Source organism: Mastigoproctus giganteus, chromosome 8, assembly GCF_048544385.1.
Source record: "Mastigoproctus giganteus isolate SK-2022 chromosome 8, ASM4854438v1, whole genome shotgun sequence".
Taxonomy (NCBI): domain Eukaryota; kingdom Metazoa; phylum Arthropoda; class Arachnida; order Uropygi; family Thelyphonidae; genus Mastigoproctus; species Mastigoproctus giganteus.
In genome coordinates this window covers 165,885,747-165,910,019 of record NC_143582.1, presented here as the reverse complement: position 1 = coordinate 165,910,019, position 24,273 = coordinate 165,885,747, and the positions used below count along the sequence as shown (strand labels likewise).

Sequence of the window (24,273 nt, the reverse complement as noted above, 5' to 3'; positions counted from 1 at the left end):
GGCATCTAAAGAAAATGAGGAACAGCAAGGTGATAAACGGAGAAAGTGTTTCTGCACAACGTAGATTGTTCTGGTCGATTGGGAGGTTGCAGCGGACAAAAGTAGGAAATATTCAAGACAGAGAAAGAAAAGGATAAAATGGTGGAGATTGAAAGAGGAGGGTTTGAGGAAGGAGTTTAGGGAAAAGGTGCTAAAAGGAATAAAGTTACCGGAAGACGTGCAAGAGTGGTGGAAGTTAAATAGTTGTATTATAAGGAAAGTCGGAGAAGAGTTGTTGATGAAAACATCAAAAAAGGGGGCGTTGGAGGTAAAGGAGGCTTAGTGGTGGAATGAGAAAGTGCAATCTGCGATAAAACAAAAGGAGATGAAGAAAATATGAGATTTAACAGGTAGCCAGGAAAATAAAGAAGCATATAAATTAGCAAATAAGGAGGCAAAAAGGGCTGTGGCAATAGCAAAGGCGAAGGCATTGGACGAGGCCTATGGAGAACTGGAAAGGAAAGATGTGGATAGGCAGTTGATGAGAAGAGCCAAAGCGAGAGACAAGGCATCAAAGAACTTCTCATCAATAAAACAGATAAAAGATGAGAGGACAGTGGTGATACAGGACAAGGTCAAGGAAAGGTGGAAAGACTATTTTAAGAAGTTATTAATTGAGGAAAACCCAAGAGCATTATGCGAGGATAGAGAGACGAATGAATGAGTAGTGGAAGGCATAAGCAGGAAAGAAGTGGAAAGTGCATTTAGAAAAATGAAGAGGGGAAAGAAATAGGTGCTGATCAGATACCAGTAGAGGTATGGAGAAGTATGGCGAAGAAGAGATCGATATCTTATGGGACCTTATGGAAAAACTGTGGCAGCAGAAGAGGATGCCAGACGAGTGGAGGGAAAGTATACTTGTGCGAAATATAAAGGAAAGGGTGATGTGCAGGAATGTGAAAACTACAGGGGAATAAATTTAATGTCTCATTCGATGAAGATCTGAGAAAGAATTGTGGTAGAGTTGCATATGGTGTTCATAGACGTGAAAAGAGCATACGATAGAGTACTCAGACAAGAGGTATGGAGATGCATGATGGAGAAGGGTGCATCAGAAAAGTACGTAAGGCTTGTGAAGGAAATGTATGAGGGAGCGGTGACTCAGGTTAAGAGTAGTGTAGGTATGACTGAGGAGTTCCCTGTAGTAGTTGGACTGCACCAGGGTTCAGCTCTCAGCCCATATCTGTTCGATCTGGTAATGGATGTGTTGGTGAGAGACGTGAAGAGTAGAGTGGAGTATGCCTTTCGCGGACGATATCGTACTCTGCGAACCATCCCAAGGAAAGGTAGAGAAGACATCGGAGGATTGGAGGAAAGCGGTGGAAGAGAAAGGCATGAGTATAAGTATATGGCATTGAATGGAGAAGATGAGAGTTCTATAAAACTGCAGGAGGAAAAATTTAAGTAGCTGGGATCGAACGTTGAGAGGGAGGGAGGACTGAGTGCAGAAATACAGCATAGAGTGCAATGTGGATGGCTGAACTGGAGAAAGATGAGTGGGGTGCTGTGTGATAAGAAAGTAAATTGCAGAATAAAGGGAAGACTATAAAACTGTGGTTAGACCCGCATTAATGTACGGTGCTGAGACATGGGCGATTACAAGGGCCCAGGAGAAAAAGATGGAAGTGGCGGAGATGAGAATGCTAAGATGGATGTGTGGTGTGACGAGGAAGGACAGGATAAGAAATGACTACATCAGAGGTACGATTAAGGTGGGGTCTTTGAGTAAAAAAAAATGCAAGAATCTAGGTTGAGGTGGCTTGGACATGTGGAACGAAGAAGTGGTGGGTATGTGGAGAAGAGGTGCGAAAAGTTGGAGGTGATAGGGAAGAGGAAGAGGGGGGAAACCTAAGCTGAGATGGAAGGACAAGGTGGCAGAGGATTTCAAAGAGAGAGCATGGAGGAGAGAGGAAGCCCAGGATAGGGAGGAATGGAGGAAAAGAATTAAGGATGGAAATGCCGACCCCATATAAACGTGGGAAGAAGGCGAAGATAAAGAAGAAAAAGATGAAAAATTGCCTTCTTTTATTCAATTCATTCCACGTATTTTTTACTATTATAAATTTCAAAATCCTGCTAATTAAGTTATTAGCAGGATTTTGTTATTTATTACGCTTACTTCTGATATTTTTGCTGGTGACCATACATTGACTAAATAAAGTTGGGAGTCAAATAATGCTTAATATAAGGTAACTTTTGTTCTAATATTTAACTTATTCTTAATATTGTAAAAAAAGTACACATAAAATTTTATTTTTTCTATGCAACTTTGTTATATGAACTGCCCGACTTTGTTATATGAACTGCCCAACTTAGGTTATAACCCAAGGTAACAATGATTTGAAACTTCTTCCACAGTTTGACATTTGCAATTCTGTAAATTCTGATCATGAAAAGGCATTCATGTTTACGTATTTTAATAGAAGGATGCCTATAGAAGAACTCTTTATTGCATACAAAAGGCACACGCCCTACAGGCCTACACGGCTACAAGCCAGGGATTAATCTATCTAGAATTTGATGAGGAGGTCTAATTACCAAAAATTCTATTTTTTTTTCAAAACTGAGTGCTAATTTATTGTCATATAGCCAACTCTGCAAATGAATAAGATCCTGGTGTATGACTTCTATTTCCTTGGTCATCCATGGGGTCTTTAACTTATCTCTCCTAGTCTTACCTCTCCTAGAATTTAAGTTGCAAACTGAATTATTTTCATTTCTCTGTGTAATTAAACCTTGAATTGTTTATTATTTGTATTACCTTATTTTAAAAGACATTTACACTTGATGTGTAAGGTACTTTCTTTTCATAAACATATTTTATAAATTTTGTTTCAGCTTACCTGATGATAAACAGTTTTCCTTCTTATAATCAGTTAATCTAATTTCTTTACATGAATATTGTTTTGAGTACATATCCATTATTAGTACACATGTTCTATGATCTGAAAATTGATTTAATAGTTTATAAGAATTAGCATACCTCAACTTTATATTTGCTATAAAATGATCTAAACAATAAACAGTAATAATAATAGATTGTTTGAAATCACAGTCGAGACAACTACGGCTAAGATGCGTTATCGTATCGAGCCACAATATGAAGAACAACAAAACTAAATAAATAAATAAATAAATAATAAAAGAAATAAAAAAATCCTGTACTGAATTATATTCTAAAAAGCGAGTGAATCCAGTAATTGCGTGTAAAACTTTGAGTTATCTACAGTGGCAGACAAAAAAACTGCATCACTTGTGAATTTTGCAAATAATGTGTTTTGCGCTGCTTGTGGGTTGAGAAATGTTCGAAATGCATTTATTAGATGGGATATATACACTGTGCTGCCACTTTATTAGGTACACCTATGTTGTAGCGTGTTGAGCCTTCTTTAGCCTTAAAAACAGCCTGAATTCATCTTGGCATGGATTGATCAGACTTAACTCTCGTAAGGAGTTCTCTCCTTTGTATTAAAATATGTTTTCGTTTGTAAAATTACCTTTTTTTTGTAAATAATTGTTCAATTTTCTCGGAAGTTTCGGGAGGCTGTAAACCCCTGGCTTCATGGTCGTGAAGGGCAATAAAGATAATCTCTCTCTCTCTCTCTCTCTCTGAACAAGATGCTGAAAAAGTTGTGCAAGAATGGAGTACTATGCAGACATGAGTGTGTCACGCAGTTCCTTGAGATTCGACGGAGGTGTAGGCCTGCAGCGAACAGCCCTTTCCAGTTCATCCCAAAGAAGTTCAATAGGATTGGGGGCCTGAGCGGGCAACTGCAGCAAAGAAAAGGCATTGGCATGTTCCTGGAACCATTCCAAAGTGATTCGGACTTTGTGCACTGGCGCATTATCCTGCTGGAAGTAACCATCTGATTGAGGATAAACTGTCAACATGAACGGATGCACTTGGTCAGCAACGATGTTTAGGTACGAGGTGGGATTCAGATGTGAATCTATGAGTATCAGTGGACCCAACGTGTGCCAAGAAAACATTCCCCACACCATAACACTGCCCCCACCACCTTGCACAGTAGCCGTCAGACATGACGGGTCCATGGATTCATGTTGTTTTCGCCAAATTCTGAGCTCCCATCAACATGATGCACCAGGAACTTCGACTCGTCAGACCAAGAAATTGTTTTCCAATCCTCGATAGTGCAGTGCTGGTGTTGCTGTACCCACAGGAGGCGTGCTCTCTTTTTCTTCATTGATAACAAAGGTACGCGATGGGGCCGTCGGCTGTTGTAGCACATTCGCGACAAAGTGCGACTAGTGATCCATTGCGATATTTTGTTCTGCGCACCAAGGTTGTCTGACGTGATGTGCGACATTGTGAACCGTCTGTTTGCTTGTACAATTTTAGCCATCCTCCTCTGACCTCTCTCATCAACAAGCGAATTTCTTCCACAGGAGTGCCGTTGAGAGGATGTTTTTTGTTCGTTGCTCCATTCTCGATACACCCTTGAAACTGTGGTGCGTGAGAAGTTCAGGAGAACTGTGGTTTCATGGATGCTTTGTCCAGCTTGTCTTGCACCTACTAACATGCCACGTTCGAAGTCCGTTAGATCACTCCTTTTCCCATTCTTGCTACGGTCTGTACGCTTAACTGATACTAGAAAGGTTGTTCTGCTGCATTTATATCCACAACTCTGGTCATGTGACTTACAACGTTGTGAGACAAACCATTTGTATGTACAGCAGGGGTGTACCTAATAAAGTGGCAGTACAGTGTATCTCTGTGAAGCAAATTCAATAAAAAGACTCCACCTGATATACCCAATTGCCATAAACATCTTCCCAAAGGATAAAATGCGTAATTAATGGAAATATAAAAAATCAAGCGAATGGCAATCATGACAACCAAACATACATTTTATATTATTTACGTGTACAAACTGAAATGACAAGTTAACGTAATAGTATTATGTACTGTAAATAATCAAAATAAGTCCTCAATATTTTGTTGTTCCTCCTCGAGCTGAAATTACAGTCTTGCAACGATCTGGTATAGAGTTAGTTAATCAACCTCTGGATATACGGTTGCCCAATTTTGTGCTACCACACCCTTACAATGCTCTCCTCTAGCTGAATCTTACCTGTTAGCTTCTTCTGAGCAATTTTAGACGACATTATGTACCAGCAATTTTCAATAGGGTTCAAATGTGGACTGTTGCCGGGCGGGCCAGTACAACACTGTAATGCCAGCATTTCTGAGGTATGACTTAAGGGAGGAAAACGAGGGAAAACATTGGTGTAAGTATGTTTAAAGCCTTATAAGACAAGACAAATTCATCATTAAATCTAAATAGCATAAAACTTACTAATTTTGCTGTGTGACAAGGTGCTGAATTCTGTTGAAAAATGCATTTTGGACGTCTGTGTGGTGATCCCTAATAACGGGTTTCGGGCACTCCTACAAGATAGCAGTGCAGGTTTCTGCATTCCCCGTTCCGTTAATAAACTTAATTCTCCCCACCCCTTTGCTTGTTATGCATCCTCAGACCATCTGATCGGCGTTTTATTTTACAGACGGTGTTATACAGTCAGGATGGTATTCCTCCGATTTTTGTCTTCTGACATATCGCTTCCCATCCGAGCTGTGCAGGTTGAATTTCAACTCGTCAGGAAAAATGACGGTGTCCCATTGCTCTTTTGTCCATGAAACATGAATTTTAGCCCAAGCAAGTCGCTTCTTCCTCATTTGTTGGCTTAACAAAGGCTTCTTCTTGGACCGATAGGCATGCAGATCACATTCCGAAAGCCGTCTTTGGACAGTTCGTGCACTTGTTTTAACACCAGAGGCAATCTCAAAGTCCAGTTTTAGATCAGGAGCACTAGCATGGCGATTACGAAGGCATAGCAGTTTCAAATATCGATGTTGGGAACGCGTAGTCACTCTCTTACGGCCTGATCCAGGTCTTTTCTTCACATCACCGGTTTCACGCTTTAATTTCAGCACCCGGTATGCTGTTGACGTTGACTGGTGGCAGCCTATTTTATCAGCGATAGCACGCGTAGAAAGCCCTTCCTGGGACAGAGCAACCATTTTTTTTTTTTTTTTTTTTTCTTGGTGTCAACTGAACATCTGGAGCCATGCTTACACCTCCGCAAAACAGGACACTAATGAGCGCGTATACCCTTCCAACGCCGTATTTATAGAAACGGCTGATGCAATAGAAGCGTTATCTGAAGCAATACCTTTGCTTTGCTACAAACAAAATGACAGTAATCAAACAATATCTTATACGTTTCACTACAAATGTTACTCTTTTTAAAGGTGATGCAGTTTTTTTTGTCCGACACTGTATGTGGTATTAAGACCTGTGCACTTTAAACTCGAAAGGAACGGTGCACTTTAAACTCGAAAGGAACGCATATGATCGTCGAAGTTACTAGAATGTCATAAAAACTGCTGTAGTATGAAATAACAGACATAACAAAACTAATACTGTATTGTACGGCACTTATCCTAGTGCAGTACAAAAGAGTTTTAAATTTTGCAGTGTTTCAAAGTTGGTCTGAAATACTTCACAGAGTACTATGAAGCATTTCAGACTTCCGTAAGATGGGTTTTCTGCCCAATTATCTGATTACGAACCTGAGTGGGCATAAATTCAAATTGAGGAAAAACAGTTGTAGAATAGATGTGCAGAAGTTTGTTCCAGCAATCGACTACCCACTGGCCTTTAGCCAGTGGGTAGTCGATTGCTGGAACAAACTTCCATCTGTCGTTGTGGAAGTTAATAGCTTAAATAAATTCAAGGAGGAAACCTGGACAAACTTTTAGAGGGAATGGATGTGTGAAATTGGTTAGTTTTTTTTTTTTTTTTTTTGGCTGATGCTACATAAACTTGCTTTCTTGCATCACATGCCCCTACTACTATATTGGTAAACGAAAGCAATACCTTTACCTAAAATAGTTTCATCTTTACTGTGAAACTATTTTAACTGATGGTAAATACCATCAGACCGAGACAGTCACATCAGGGAGTCACATACGGGCAAAAATCCTGATTCAGTGAACGTTGTCCGCTGTTTCGGAAGCCTGTTGGGGTCCGTTAGAACGAACTACAATATTAATTACCATCGGAATGATAATAAAACTTACTTTAATAATTTATTACTTATTTATTTAGTAAGACTTACGGGTACTGAAAAAAAAATTAGAATTAGTGGCAATCATAAGTAATATCAACTGTAATTGCAATTGTAATAAATGATTTGATTCATTTACTAAAGTGAATTTTCTCTTACAGCGTCATCATGCGTCTTGCCCTTTATGCCGATACACATGAAAGAACTGGGAATTACGGTAGAAGAGACTGCAGTAATCTACACACTTTTGCCCATAATTCAGCTATTGAGTTCCCCCATTGCTGGCTTCATTGCAGATAAACTAGGACAATACAAGGGAGTTCTTGTAGTTTCATCAGTTATGAGTATATTGACAAGTACTGCAATTTTGTACGTGCCACCAGCTCCTCGAATGCATCATGCAAGTACGCACCTACAGTGGTCGCCTTCTGTGGAGCCTTCTTTATCAGTGGAAAGATGTTCATCAGACTCGTGCGATGCCTCTCAAATGAACTCTACTTTCCTTTTGCACATCAACAAGTGCAGTATCCATTGCCCTCAGGAAGACGACTCACTGTTGACAGAACTCATCAACACCACGTGCAGTGTTTCTGTAGGAGCAAATTCCAGTGTAGCTGTGATACTTCAGTCGCCTTTCGTAAATGGATCGTTATGTGTCTATCCCATCCTTCCCATTTTACCACTCAACACGATATTTAAAAACTTGTCTTGTAATCTCTCGATATGCCAAGTACAGTGCACCACAGGCATTCAAAAAATAACTGATGATCAGTGGAGAAATACAACGAACGTTCTGGAGCCAGCCGTTCGCAATTGCAATTCTCCAACAGGAAGTAAAGCACTGACATTCTGGCTTTATTTCCTTTTACGAGTTGTATTTAACATGTTCAACGCCATCTGCTTTAATCAGGTTGATGCTACTGCCGTGGTTATGGCTGAAATGCACGGAAGCGAATATGGCCGTGAACGACTATGGGGTATATTGTCTATGGGTATATTTTCTCCGATCACAGGAATCCTCGTTGATTACGTGAGTGAAAAAAAAGGTTACCCAGATTATACGCCCGCATTTCACTTCTATAATGCGCTGGCGTTAATCACTGCAATTGCTGCTTATATCATGGACATCGGAGTTGCTCCTGCCAAAGGAAACATGTTAAAGAACATTACTCATCTTTTAAGACATCCGCCTGTTCTCACTTTGCTCATTATGATATTCTGGCTTGGAACTATGTGGGGTTTTGTGGAAACTTTCCTTTTCTGGTACCTAGAAGACCTGGGAAGTCCAAACTATCTTCTGGGTCTAACTGTCACAGTTGGGTGCTTCGTTGGCCTTCCATTTCTACACAACTCTCAGTGGTTTCTTAAAAAAATGGGGCACATTAACGTTCTTATTACAGCCTTATTTATCTATTTCATACGCTGCATTGGATACTCTTTATTGAAAGACCCTTGGTGGTGTTTCCCTTTCGAAATGATGGAGATTTTCACCTATCACCTCATGTGGGTTTCAGCAGTTACCTACAGTGCTCAGATGACCCCAGATGGATTGTTGTCAACTATAGAGGCTTCACTCGGAGGGCTACATTATGGTATAGGTAAGCAAAATATTCCCAGCGATTTCTGTTATTTTAATTAACTGTGTAATACAAGTTACTCAGACCCTCGTGAGTAGCCCTACGGTCGATGACGGGAGAAATTTTATGGGCCTTTTTCACAACGTAGCTGAGTTAGCTGGTCTCAGGCGAGGTAGTATGGTTCTTTCTCCCGGAACTCGGGTTTTTCATCCAGCAAACAGAAAATTGACCTCAGAACACACGCAGTTTACAGACAATGTACACGGAGTAACATTCCCTTAGTCGCTAATGCACCTAAAACCCTATACAATAATAATAATAACTACGATTTACTCAGTGCTGACGGTGAGCTTTTCTTAAATGTCAGAAAATTATTTGATTTCACGGATATCAATTTTAAATGATTATCAATTGCCCATAATTTTTCTTAGCAAAATCACTCCAAAGCAAATAGTACTTGCCAATTTAAATGTTAAAGTAATAACTTCCAAACTGAAAACCACAAAACCGGGTTCAGTCCGAACGAAAAATGACTGGGCAACATTCTACTCAAAAATATGCAACGAAATAGATTTACATTAGCAACACTTATTTAGTACCCAGTTAAGCCATCTTCAGAATATAATAGTGTGAATACGTTGTTCAAGATACCCGTCCCTATTAATTTGGTCCCAACGATCATCCTCGTTGGAATTCGGAGGTCTACATTATGATACGTCACGTCTCCGGCACATTCTTTTCACAGAACATAGGTCTACTGAAATGTAGCGTCCTGGCTCCGCCTAATACAGATATGCGCTACGTGTGGCGGTAGCGGTAACGAAAGACGTTGCACATGAAGCCGCGGTTGACTGTACCTAAAACAAAGCTATATCAACAGAAGTGGTCTCGGGACTTTCTAAAGGGCGAGGGGACAAAGCGTTGTTCCAGGGAATAAGTTAAGTTTAATCATCTTCATTGTAGCAGGGAAAAAAATCCACATTATTTTGATCATAAGGGAGAGGCTATAGATCCTTAACCAAAACTACGCTATAATTTTACAATGTTGAGAAGAAATCAGCATCATTTTGTTCAAATATCAAATAGTAGGGGAAAATGTACGAGGCAGTTGGGCCGCATGCTCTGTATCCCCAGCACACCGCGCAAAAGCAACTGATGAAACAAAAGTGATGTTTTATACGTTACACGCAAAACACCAATTAGTTGTATACGTTCATATTAACGGTCAATCACCTCGTGCATACTAATATCGCTATGGAAATAGTGGCATAGTATTTTCTGAAAGGCGCTACCGGTGGTTTCCCACATCTGCGACATGGTACTTTGTGAAGAAGTACAGAACCTCTGTAAAAGTCAGAAAAAGTGTAACGTCTGGTTTCTGTCAGAGCAGTGTTATGTTTTGTTGTTGTGTCTCTGGCTGCTTGGCCGCAGAACCCCTAGTGGGACCCCACGTTGCCCGCCACCACCACTGGGAGGTGAGTCAGGCTGCCTATTATAATCTGGCTGGCCTTGGTCAGGGTTGCCTCAGCTTCCTGACAGAGGCCAAGTTAAAAAAGGGGGGGACAAAACAGGGGTACAGGTTAGAAGGAACAGAAAGAGGGGAAAGGAGGGCGGACTGAAGTTGAGGAGCAGTCCGCTCTTTGTGAGGTTAAAATAGGGGTCTGGGAGTGGGAGTGGGAGTTAAAGTAGCAGGGGACAGGTGCCCCTGCATGTTCACCAGAGGCCAGTAGACTCTGTATCCCGCACTCAGAGTGCCAACAATCCCGCAATTGTACAGTGCCAGCAGTATTAACCCTTATGGGTTGGAGTGTAAATCCCGCACTCAGGAGTTCTCCAGAGTGCCAGCAATCCCGCACCAGAACGGTGCCGGCTGATCCTACCCTATAAGGGATTTGCAGCAGTATTCCGCACTTTATGAGTGGCAGCAATCCCGCACCAGAATGGTGCCAGCGGTGTTCCTACCCTTAAAGGATTAGCAAGTTGTCAGGGCAGTGTCCTCTAGCAGAGAAGGAGCTAACCCACGCCAGTCTGATTCAGGCCTTGGGCAGCATGATCCAACGTTGTTCTCATTTCAGTAATCTTGGCTCGCCTCAGTGCGAAGATTTCCTGCACATACACGGTTAGTACCCTGTACATGTTCTCATCGAGCAGAAGCGAGGACTCTTGATTACGTGGATTCCTTTGAATTGTGGTAACAAATTTGATTCTACTATTGTCATAGGCAGGGCGCTCATACATGAGATGCTCCCAGGACTCTTCTTCTCCACAATGGCACCGCGGGTCTCTTTCAATCCCCATAGCTGTGTTTCTGACGGAAGGGGCCGTGTCCAGTGATAATAAACGTCATGTGCAGACCAGGCGAGAACCAGAGAGGGGGCTCTGGGTGAGTTTCGTTTATAGTTGGGAGGAATCGCCTCGTGATGTCTTCTTTTTGCGTGGTTTCCCAGCTCTGTTGCCATATCGCTTGTAGGTGTCGGGTGATTCTCCTATTCTCTATCTTGGGGTCATTTGCAAGATCCAGCTGGAGCTTTACTATTTCAACTGGTGTTCTTTTCCTAAGGTGGTAATATAGGCCTCGCCTGACTACTTCTAGGTAGAGTGGCTGACATCCTGTTAGAACTTGCAAGGCAGGGATGTAACAGTGCGACACGCCCTGCTAATTGATAGCAGCATGAACCTTTGCATTGTATCCAGCTTCTGTTTTTTTTTTTTTTTTTTTGCTAGTGTAGCTTGTCTGTACCAGGTGGAGGCATCGTAGCAAACTATCGGGCATGTACTGCTTTGTTTATGAGGGTCAGAGCTTTGGAAAACAAGCGTTTAATAATATGCTGGTTTCCAAATTACTTTAATTCTGCTATACTGGTATAAGGGTATATGTGTATTTAGCACTGCGCCGAAACGGTAACGTTGCCAAGAGATAACAGGTCTATCAAATATTCCTAATATTTATTACGGCTAAGTTACCTAGAAGTGCTGACACTACTGTGTTCTCTCATCATCTAATGGCGCACGATAAAATCAGAGGAGATAATTCCAGCGTGGTAATACAAATAGAATTAGAGAGCTAATTAGAAACAGATAATCATAAGAAACACAAATTACAAGAAGTGTAACTAAAGTTTTTTTTTCAAGTACTTTGTTCTTTATTATTTTTTATTAAATTATTATTAGCCTGTAGTTTCTGTAGAATAGCTATAGGTTTATAATAATTGATTAAGTAACGATAACTGTAGTCTTAATTTCGGTGTTCAGTTATACAGCATCGGGCAAAAAATTACCTGTTTTAAAGGTAGCGCAATTTCTTAGCGGTTGCAGTGGGAGGCTGCGGTTTGTGCCCTGGAGTAGAGTACTTGTATACTAAAGCGTTCAGTAAAACTAAAGCCGTGGTCGAATAAATATCGTACATTTGCTGTCGAAACAATTTTTAAATCAAGTGACTCTGTTGTGAGTACTCAACGTGAATTTCGACAACACTTCAACATAGGAAAAAATGGTAAAAGAAAATGTACTGTTTCAAGTCGAAAGACCATAACACATTGGATTTACAAATTTAGAACAGAGTCAGTAACAGATGTTAAACCTTCAGGTTGGAAGTGCACAGTGACTACTCCAGAGAACACTGAAAATATCAGAGCAACGTTACAACGCGGTCTTCGAAAACATCTGTTAGTCGTCAATCAAAAGAAATGAACAAATCGGAACGAGGTGTACGCCGTATACCGCATATGGATTTAAAGTTCCATCCGTATAAAATGCAAATAGTTCATCAATTACTTGTTCGTGTTTTGAATACTCGTTTCATCTGCAATATATTCCTGCAGAAGGTGAATGATGATCCAGACTTAATCAGTCATTTAATCATGAATGACGAGGCCCACTTGAATTTGAACAGATATGTATATTAAAAAAATTTAGCTGTTGGGCAGCCGAAAGTCCACCACGCCACCTTTGTGAATGTGAATAACCAATTCCCAGCCAAAATTTACCCTTTGGTGTGGGGTGCCTGCTGTTGGCATCACCAGTCCATACTTCTATGAAAATATAATGGTTTAGCTCTCGCACTATCAGTCTATATGTAAACGAGCTGCAAGGATTTTTATGAGAGTATCTTCACCAAAAAGTCTTCACTTACGAAATGTCTGGTTTCAACAGGGGCAGTGCTACAGCGGTATATACCGTAAGGCTTTCTATGGACACTTTAAAGGAAATGCTTCCAAATCCTATTATGCCACGTTTTTGTGACATACATTGAACACCACGATCACCATACTTATCTGTTTGAGGAGATTAAGTTCTAAAATCACGGAAAGAAAGATATTCTAAGACCACTACAGTATAACTTGGCGGAGTTTAAATATGCTAAGTCCTACTCAGAAGAAAGATATGTCCCCCGGTATGTGCACTTGCAGCCAATGTCAAAAGCTTGCGTCGCTTACTATACAATGTGTCAGCTGGTCACTTAGCGCTTAGGGGCGTGCTGTGTCAACAATCTTTCGAAATTGACAATTGCGAAGCGAAAATCCTACCTATGTCAAGAATGCAAAACACCTGTAAATCAAAAAGTACCATTAAATAAAAGGCCGAAATTGAAGAGAAAGGTAACTGAACCTAATAATTCCAAGAATACAGACAAATCGAAGTCCCCGTCAAGAGGCAACGAAGAAAACAGTATTGTTAGGCCTGCTACCTTATGCAACTTAGATACCATGCACCATGCAGCTGTCATTGAGAATGAAATTCCGTGTGAGGTGCTAACCAGCAACAGAAAACAGACGATCCGATACGGGAGAAAACACGCGGAGAGCTTGAGATTCCGAAAATAGCCTGCCAGCACAGTTCACCTGTCACTGAACGTGTAGGCATTCTGTAGAGTCTGAAAAGAAGCCATACACAATTTCATACTAAGGAAGCATTAGCAAGAAACCCCTCCACCCAACCGGGCATCCAAGCTAACAAGCTCTCGCGCAGGATGATATCGATTCGTATAAAAAGTCATATGAAAGAATGACTATGGGCGAGCCTCACCTTCTCTCTACAGAACAAAGAACGGGAATGAAGCCAGCTATTCAGCCATGCTACCTCGAAACTCCTGATGTTAGGGAAGAGCTGCAAACTGTCCCAACCATCCTCCCGCTCGAATCAATCAAATCAACCATTCATCCCACACAGGAAACTATCTACCAGGATCCTCTTCCTCACAACTTTAGTAGGTCTCCTCAAGGGCACAGTCTTGAAGATATGGTGAAACCGTTGAAAAAGAATCTGGCAAAACTTCTGAGCGATAATTATCGACTCAAAATTCAGAACGCGGAAATTAGATATGAGCAACTTCTGCTCAGAAAACAAATTAAGGAGCTGATATTTCAAGTCACGGACCTAGTTAACCTAACAGAGCTCTCTAAACTGGGTGATGCCTCGGTCATAACCAACATCCTATCGTCACAGGAACTTGTTAAGTTATACAAATACAAAGTTAATGGTGAGAGAATCTCACAGGTGGAGGAGACTCATGCTAGACAACTTGACAACAGAACAGGTCCAACGAACCCCACCAACCAAACAGAGAACCAGCAAACAGTGACCAGATGCAACCCAAACGGACACCTCGGTCTCCCCTCTTCCGCAACACGCATTCACAGGGAGACCAATTTCTCAGCTCCAGTTTAACAACTACCCCTTCGACAGAACTTGGACAAGCCTTCGGCTGTTACTGCAGCGAACCTAACTCAGCCCTCTTCTCCCCTGCCAAGCGAGCAGTACATAAACTCCGGATTGATGCCAAGGGACCCACCAGATCTTATGCATAAGTCGTTCAGACAGCAGTTGCTAGCACAAATGTGGTCAGGTCTACCAGATGCACCATGTCAAATCCAAACGGAACCGACGGCCTTAATTCAACCACTAAGCGTACTCAACGGACGGAAACTTCCATGGATACTCTCCAGCTCAGGCAAGTTTGCGAAACTTACATCACAGAAGTGACTTCTCGTGCCAAGCTGTTCAGCACTAGGCTGGCGCGTTCTACCCAGACCACTGCTATCAAAAGCTTTCTGTACATAGAGCTTCGCATAAAGGTAGATGTTGGTGCAATCAAAACAAAATACCCAACATAGTCCTCGTTTTTTCTTTCTTGCCCTCGGCACCCCTACACAAGGTGCTCGACCCAGCAGCATGGCCGGCAGGTGCCATAATTAAGCCATTCATCGAAACAAAAAAAGATACCAACCACAAGGGCCCTAGTGTACACCAATAGCAATCAATTGACAAGAAGCAAATGGATGTAAACAAACGACAGTAACATTTTTTCTACAAAATGTTATGAGCCTTACTAATAAGCTATATACCTTGCAAGCCCTGCTCCTCCAGGAAGACATTGATTTCATTTGCATCTCGGAAACATGGGTTGATGAGGGAAAACAACTTGGATTGCTCCTCTCGTCCACTCATTATCAATATATATTATCAACTCATTATCAATCAATATAACTCCAGGAAGGATAAGAGAGGAGGTGGTGTTGCCATCTTCTACAAGACCTCTTTCAGGCAGATATATGTCTACAGCAGTAAAACATCAAACTATGAAGCAATCACTGCAATTTTCAGAAAAAATGAAAAAAAAAAAAAAAGGATCCAAATCTGCCATCTGCCTTGTGAATCTCCCACCAGGACACACCCCATCAATCAGAGAGGATCTTATCTCATGGATCTCTGCTCATCTACGCCCGATATCCAAATAACTATTTTAGGAGATTCCAACCTGCCTCTACAAGGTACAGGGATGCAAGGCAAGAGATGGAAGACACCATGCGGATCTAGGGGCTCATCCCACTTAAAACACCACCCACCAGAGGAAACAAAGTCCTGGACAGCGTCTACCACAATTTGGAACAAATACAAATCATTCCCTATAACTCCAAATTCGTGTCGGACCACCTACCGATAGTGTTTGAAATTGCACAAGCACCTGCAACCTCAGTCGCTGGGACCAAATCCGAGGACCCGGTGCATACAGTAACCACGTTTTCAACCAACCTGGTCAGGCCAAATGGTATCCTCACTGAACTTAAAGCATTTAATTGGAATAATCTCTGCTTCAAACCAGTGGAAGAGGCAATTAATGCCATTTTTAATGAATTGAGACACATTGCTCTCATTGGTGCATCGAAGACAATTAAAATCTCGAACACACAAAGTGGTGGTTCAATTCCGAAATGGAACAGGTTTTTAATCTAAAGCAAAAAGCATACAGAATCCGGAAAAGGTCTGGCTCCATGCTACATCACGTAGCTTACAAGAAACAAAGAGTGAATTTCCTGCGTGTTCGGAAGAAGGCACTTCGTAAGTAAATCCAGTGAAGACTTAGGCATTCCAAACGGAGAATTTCCACACGTGGTCGTCAGGTGGAAATTGATGAAGAACCGATAAAACTGTGGACACAGTCAACCATCCACCCTGACCAAGAAAAACATTCGCCCCTCCCTGCAGCGGTCATCACAGATAAGGCCAGGACCGAGCTTGTGCATGTTAAGATCTCAAGGGAAATGATTATGAAGGCAATAAACAGCCTTTCCAATAAATCTACATTTGGTCCCGGCGGATTTTTCCTCTTTATTCTCAAATTATGCAGTTTCTATGTGATTGACCTGTTAATCACAGGTCACCTCTTCACCTCTTTAACTGTATCCTCGAGACTGATATTACACACCGACAATATGGAATGTCTACCATGCTGTACCAGTTCCGAAAACTAAAAAACCAAAATATCGCAGCGACTACAGAGCAACCTCTATTTCCTGAGGTCTACTAAAAGTGTTTGAAAAAAAGATACAGTCCACCTTAGTCGATCACTGCGCAATGGGTGTCCACAGGATCGTCATACTGTTATTCCTATGAGGTCTACGCTTTCAAATCTATTAATGACCAGTTGGGCAATCCAAAGAGCCCTTAACTCTAAGAAACAACTTTAAATCTTATTCCTAGACATACAAGCAGCTTTTGACACACTCAGCACAACAGAGCTAGTTAAAATTTTGAAGCATTATTTCAGAATCGAAGGTAATTTTCTTGTATCTTCCATCAACTCGTCATCAACAGGCAAATCTTTATTAAATATGATCATAGATTGGAGAGGACCATCACGACCTCTGTCGGCATTCCACAAGGAGGAGTTCTTTCATCGTGTTTTTTTTTTTTTTTTTTGCCGCAGCACTAGAGCCCTTCCTTGCGAAGCACCCAAACTTCATTTCATACGCTGATGATATTAAGATGCTGGTCACATCCTATGATCCAGCAAAACCTGAGGCAGTCGCCTATGAAAATCAGATAGTACTGTTTGAAGTCCAGGATTATCTAGGACGTCTTGGACTTAAACTGAATCCTCACAAAGCAGCTCAGATGACTTTCACAAAAAGGAGACTATTAATGAAATTATGCTCACAATAAACGGGAATGCCATTAAAAAGGTTCACTCCTACATGGACTTGGGGGTGAAGTGGGATGATGGGCTTACTTTCAAAGACCACCTCAAGATGGCCAGGTTAAAAACGCTTGTGGCGTACTGGGCAATTTGGCAGGAATTGGTCGATCTTAGGCCTCGAGAGTTCCTTTTGGAATACGTCCGAAGAAATTTAATACCTGTACCGCTCTACGCTTCGGTAATCTGGTCAGGAATTTTCTCTACTCAATTAAAGATATTTCTGGGAGTTGAATATTGGCTCCTGAGATGGCTAAACAGGGAGATGGGCTAACCTTTCACCATCTTTAGGAGCGTGCTCTTTGCAAACCTTGGCATGAAACTCTGGGAAACCATAGTCAAAGAGAGGAATCTACACACCTTGGCACAACTTCTATGCAGCCAAATGGATTCGCCTGACATCTGGGATGTTTCTGCACCCCCTCGGACCTCACAACGAACCCGGTGCAGTTCAACACCTTGTCTACAGTCTTGTCTGCAAAATGTGCAATACCTTAGATCAAGTGTTCCCAGCAAATATGTCCAGAACGTATAACTCCCTGGGAATTGATACCTCATCTTTCTGCAGCTCGAAGCGCTTTAGACAGGGCATAGTGAAAGAACTCTATAAACACGAACAATAAGCATTATGTGAAAAGAATTGCCTGCAAAGGCTTTCCTGGTTTCACTATTGTGTTTTTTATTGTTTGTTATTTATTTATTTTATTGAGTATTATCTTATGTATTGATTTTTAATTTGTTGTGTACTTTCAATTTGTTTTGATCTCTTGCAATTCCAATGAATGTAATCAACTGGAATTTGCATAATGTACACCCTTCTAGCCGAACCAGGCTGTTCCAGGGGTGTCCACTGATGTGGAAATAAAATGATATTAATAATAAAGAAATTCAACGTCTGTGTAAACCACCCACAGACGTTGCAGCATTTGAAACAAATAATTCGTGATGAAACTGAAAAAAATACAACCATAAATATTATACAGAGCAATGGATAATGTTGGAATACAAATAAAGGATTGTGTTCGCAATGTTTGTCATGTAAGGGAGATCATTTTCAAACACTCACGAGTGTAACATAAATGCTATTATGTATACACTGAATTGTCTATACACGAATAACGTCCATTTGTGTATGAACGGACTGTCTGTTACGCTGGTGGAGGCTCACAGACGGGAATGGCTGATATAAGATTGTAGTGCGCACATGTGGCGATCAGGTTTTTGTGTTTGCAAGGAAGAATGGGTTAGCGTCAAGATCTTTTTGATTCGAACGTGGAATGATTGCGGGGGCAAGATATGTAAGTGCCAGTATCTCTAGAACAGCTAAGATGGTTAAGTGCTCCCATTATGTGGTCACAAGCCTACCATGACTAGCTTAACAGCGGTAGAACAACCAACAAAAGGTCACACCTGGGAGAGCCATGTATTGTCGATGCCCGTGATGAGCATCGTACATCTCGTCTCGTAATACAGAAGTGTAAGGACCTGTCCTTACAACTGTTATTTAATAATGGGGGTTATTGTTATTGAAAAATTATTAGTGAATATTAATACAGACAATCATTAGAAATATATCAGGTCAAAACTAAATAACAGAATTTGAATAGAATAGTTCAGATAAGTCCCAGGTTTAATTGTGCTCGTTTCGCCTATTACCTTTAAGCAAGAGGAAAATTACCGTAGCAACGGGGGGAAGCGTTTCGAAAATGCGATACAATAGGAAACACTGATGGAGCATCCGCAGTTAATGAGCACAGATCAGAGTCAACATTTCGCCCCTAAAGAACAATGGGCTGAAACAAAAACAATTAAGATAGAGATGGAGCTCAGTAATTGAGGTATTCAAGAAATTAAGTGCATACTTTAAAAATTTCACGGGGACGATTAACGACAGGTGTAGCAAGACAAATACAGGGCGTAGATGGGCAAAGAAGATCTAGAAACTTCTAGACAACCGGAATTTCCAGTCACCTTTCTATAAAGGTCCAGATATTGCTGGAAACCGGAAGGTTTCCAGCAATTTCTGGACTCTCTAAAAAGGATGGAAGACACGCCCACGGAAGAGTATAGGAAACGAATGGGAATTACAGGGGAAGGGATGTACAGGTCAGCGATTGGTGAGAGTGAAAAGCACAGGAAATTTTGAAATTCAGAGTAAAGAGAAAATAAGTTTTTAAAAGAGTCTTTGGAAGTGCGTGGAGGAAGACAGTCATGTGGCAGAGTCGTTGTTGAGTTTGGGGTGATGATTAAGTAATGGGAAGGAAATTTTCCTTGTGAGTATTTTATGTAAGTCTAAGGTAGGAGAAAGAATGTGTCCACGTAGAAGAATGAAGATACAGCAGTAGCCAATGAATATAGAACAGTGAGAGAAGCTGATGCAGTTCATAGTGAAGAAAGGGAAAGAATGCCCAAGGAGAATTCTGGAGAATGACGTAAGAAAGGATCCTTATTCAACTCAGCAGAGCAGTGCCCACGGGAGAGCGTACCTCAGGTAGATTGAGATATTCCAAGGATGAACAACCGCCCGCATTCTAGTCTGATGGTTATGGCAGCCCAGAATAGAAAGAACACTCGGAAAACTGAGTAAGTGATAGTTCAGTACGAGAAAATCTTAAGTTAGTGAAGGAAGGACTCTAGGGGAAATACTTAATCTATGGGAGAAAGCTAAATGTAACTGCAACCATGTACACAGAATTGTAGAGAAATTAAGAGTAGGACCTTATGGTAAAAGTTAATTGGTGGGGAGAAAGGATACCTTGATATAATAGTTAATTTTGGGGGAATGACTAATTTGGTAACAAAGGATTGTAGCTGAATGTTAAATTATAGTAAATTTGGATTTTTTAAGAGTATAACTTAATGTGATAGTAATTGTTAAAACAGATAAAACACTGATAGAGTGTCTAGCTAATTAAAGAATTATTGGATTAGATATACGGGAAGATGGTTAATTACATCGGTTTATTATGAATGATGAACAGATCTGTAGTTGAGGAAAGGATTTTCTAACTGAGATATGTATGTATATATATATATATATGTGTGTGTGTGTGTACGTAATAATTTTGGAAAGGGATATAAATATATATATAGCTACTTGTAATTGTTTATTCTCATACTGAAAGCTACTTGTAGACCTACTAGGACAGTTGATTAGTAGGAAAGCTGATGTAAGGATTATGAGATGTAATGAACGCCTAGATCTGTTAGAACCCAAGGATGAGGCACAAGGATATTTCCACAGATAAGGCCTAGCAGTCTAACAAAGCCCCACGTAATAAAAGTTCACAGTTAATTGTAGCTATGGATTGAAATGTATATAATGTGAATAAATATTATTATGTTTTGGTACTTAAGTGTCTGTCAGTCATTTTGAACTTCAGCCAGTCCAGAGGAGGAATACCTAAAATATTGAGACCCCCTTAGAGTCTAAAATCTTCTGGGAGACAAACAAGTCAGGTGTAAAGTGGGAGGGGACAAAACGGGGGCATAGTAGAGTACAGGGAATAATAATTAAATAAGTCATATAGCATTGAGAAAAAATATTAAAAATATAAAACAATCAAATCAACCCCTCCCACACACACACACACAGCAGCAACGCAGCACAGCGGCCCAGCTAACCACCTGGTACAACCTACGAATAGCAAGAGGAATATCCACATGTACTTTAGTTTAGCATTGCAGGTCAAGCGGCCCCGGGGTTCCATCCCCCAACTTCGCGATAAATCTTTGAGACGCAATACAAACTTTGTAAAGGCCAAATAGTATATGCTATTTGTGTGGTCTGCATCGTGTTGTGTTGGGTTATGTTGGTCTGTCTTCATCTGGCCTCTTGGACTAGGGGTGCCGTGGAACATCCGAGTTGATGTCTACAACAACGGGGAGGTAGGCCAGGAAGTAGGGATTACAAGGTCGCCTAAGCTTGCTAGGGACAGTCCTTAAAAGAAAAAAATGGAAGTTTTTGTTGAAGGGAGCGTGGGTGTAACAGTTCGAGATTGGAGGATAGGTGAAGGTGAAGGAAGTGGGTAATAGAAAGACGTTCACCAGGAAGTTGGAATATAAAGGGACAGCGGGGAAACCCTGCAGAAGCAATCTACTCCCCACATGGGGGGAATATTAAGAGCGGTAAAAGTATTTAGGCTGATAGAGCCCACCACACGAAGTGTTCGAGTGGGAAGTGGGGGAGGGGCAATGGGCTGAGTGTAGGGAGGAATAAAGTTATAGGGTCACTGTTCCCTGTGTAAAGTGTATTTAGTGTCAAACGGCACTGGGGGTTTCTTCCCATCTCCACGTTGCTTTCATTGTAGATGTACCCGTTCGCTGAGAAGGGGAGTAATTTAAAAGTGTGTGTGGATATTGTAGTGTTATGTATCATTGTTCTTCTGGCCATTTAGCCCCCTAGACCCCTGCTGGAGCCCAACGTTGCCCACATTTTGCCTCGTGGAGGCAGACCAGGTACCCAGTAGTTGAAATTTTACTGGCTAAGACCTAAAAAAATGCCCTGTATATAGTATATAGTGTGTTTAGGGTCTAACGGCACCAGGGGTTTCCCCATCTCCACGTAGTACACATTGTGGTGTCATACAGAACACTGTAGAGGGCAGAGGTTTAAAAGTGTATGGATATTGTGGTGTGTTATGGTTTGTGCCGTTGTTCATCTGGTCGTTTAGCCATTGGGTCTCAAATGAGACACACTGTTGCCCACACTATACCTCATGGAGGCAGACCAGGTACACCAGTATTTCAGAGATTTGCTATTTACTCTGGCAGGTCCTGCCATCTAATTTCCTGAGATTTAAGTGGCTAGGACCTACAAAAAAAGTGGGGGGTGGGGGAAACACTAGAAATTGGGTCAGGCCGAAAGAGATATGAGTTATGTGAGGTAGAGTTTAAAAAAAATTTTTTTTTTTTTTTTTAAATGTGGGGCTTGTGTAGTTTTGACAAGGGTGAAACGCTAGTTTCAAGATAGGTAGGTAGAGAGGGAAGGGAGACTGAAGACAGGGGGTGAAAGACAGAAATATGAGGTCAATAGTGAAGATAACCCCAAACGTCGGTGGGGAAGGGCCATGTCTCACAAGGTGAAGATAGGGGATGGCAGGGGGAAGGGTACAGAGTAACCATCCCCCTGTCAAGGGAAGGGATGGAAAGTGAACGGAGTGAGGGTACTCGGTTCAGATCGCCTAATGACGTTTCGGCAGCAAACTGCACAATGTCTTTGTCTGGTCTTCGTATGCCATTCCTGGGACATGCTGTCCCCCTGTAAGTGGGAGTGGAAGTTTCTATTAAAAATTCAGCACAGTCAATTCCAATCTGGCCAGACCTGCTGACACCAGTGCCAGCATTTCACGCCATTCCGACTGAGAAAAGGAAACAGCACTGCATGAGAAAGGCGATGGGGGGGATTTCCTGGGTAAGTTACCTCCACTGCAGTTAAATCCAGAGGAGCACCTGTCATGCACAAGGTTCACAATACATACACTCCATCAGTGCACACCTGTCACAGTACATGTACAAAAGACATTTTATGATTTTTTTTACACATATTCAGTGTGCAAACAAAGAAGGCAAGTTATAGTGTAGTGTAGTATGTTCGTATCTAACGGCACCAGTGGTTTCTCCCATCTCCGCGTTGCTTTCATCGTGGGTGTAACAGTTCACTGTAAAGGCCAGAGATTTAAAAGTGTATGGATATTGTATGAGTGTAGTGTTGTGTATCGTTGTTCTTCTGGCCATTTAGCCGCTAGACTCCTGCTGGGGTCCAACGCTGTCCACACTATGCCTCGTGGAGGCAGACCAGGTACACTAGTATTTAGATATTTACTCTGGCAGGTCCTACCACCTAATTTCCTGAGATTTCAGTAGCTAGGACCTAAAATATATATATAACTTTCTCTCTCCCAATCGTCCTGTTCCACTCATCATCCTGGACACTGACAAAATCGCAAAATCCTGGATATACACAACACACACACACGCCAAGTCAAGCATACCACAATTGCACGGCCATCCTAACCTGCAGTAACAATGTAAACATAATATATATTCATTGGTGTTCAAAGAAAGTGCATCGCCTAGGAATTTCACATTTCTAACCATTTTTCGTGATGGTATGTTACGTTAATGACCAGCATCACAAATAGAAATATAAACAAAAAATATTTATTAATAATTAAGGCAAAGCTAAATAATATTTGACAGGTGCTCTCAAAATATACCAAAATGAGCATTTGCAACCTTTGTACAACAGTTTTGGTAAACACGGCAATTTTGGCTGAAACGTTATCAGAAGCCCTCAATTTGCTTCAGTTTATCATTTTAAAGGGAAAACAAAATGAAAAGTTCGCCAGGTGCAAACTGTTTAGTTGAACCGCCTCTGACCTCCGATGAGTCCCGTTTTCCAGTTATTTCGAGCAGACAGGAGGGTGCGTATCTGGCGGAAACCGCACAAAGCTATTTGTGCGGTTTCCGCCTGATACATACCTTCATATATAAACTATATTCAAGCAGATGGGCGGTCGGTAATGGTCTGGGGCGTGTTCAACTGGCTCACGTTGGGACCGCTGATATGCTAGACGCATCTCCGAACGGTCCAGGTTACGGGTACATTTTGCAGACCATCGGCATCCCTTCATGGTCATCGTCCACCCACAAGGCAATAGACTCTTCCAGTAGGACAATGAGTCTCCCCACAGAGCTGTGGCGAATAGAACATGGTTCTAAGAGCATTCGGCAGGTGTTACCACCATGGAATTACCTCCCCTTCACTGCACATGAACCCTGTGAAGCATCATTAGGACGTTGTGGAAAAGTCTGTTCGAGCTTTTGATCCTCCACCCAGGAATGCGACGGAATTATGGACAGTGGGGCAGCAAGCATGGATGGAAATACCTGTGGAACGCTTTCGTGAACTAGTGAACTCAATGCCCCGCCCTGTGGTTTCCCTAATCCTGGAAAAAGGTGGGCCTACCCGTTACTAGGTGGTATCCTATGATTTCTGTCCCCTCAGTTTAGTCTCAGGCGAGAGTAGCATGAATTTTCTCCCGAAAACTCGGGTTTTTCGTCTAGCAAACAGAAATCGACCTCAGAACA

At 41.6% G+C, this 24,273-nt stretch overlaps 1 protein-coding gene across 2 annotated transcripts in view; it reads left to right on the top strand.

Moving 5' to 3' along the window:
- Positions 1–24,273, top strand: part of LOC150081982 (major facilitator superfamily domain-containing protein 6-like) — a 127,257-nt gene that overhangs the window by 90,034 nt on the left and 12,950 nt on the right. For both annotated transcript variants that reach the window (XM_090379879.1, XM_090379880.1), the window contains exon 3: positions 7,293–8,729. In XM_090379879.1, coding sequence (XP_090236005.1) covers positions 7,293–8,729 — 1,437 coding nt within the window. The remainder of the gene's footprint in view (positions 1–7,292; positions 8,730–24,273) is intronic.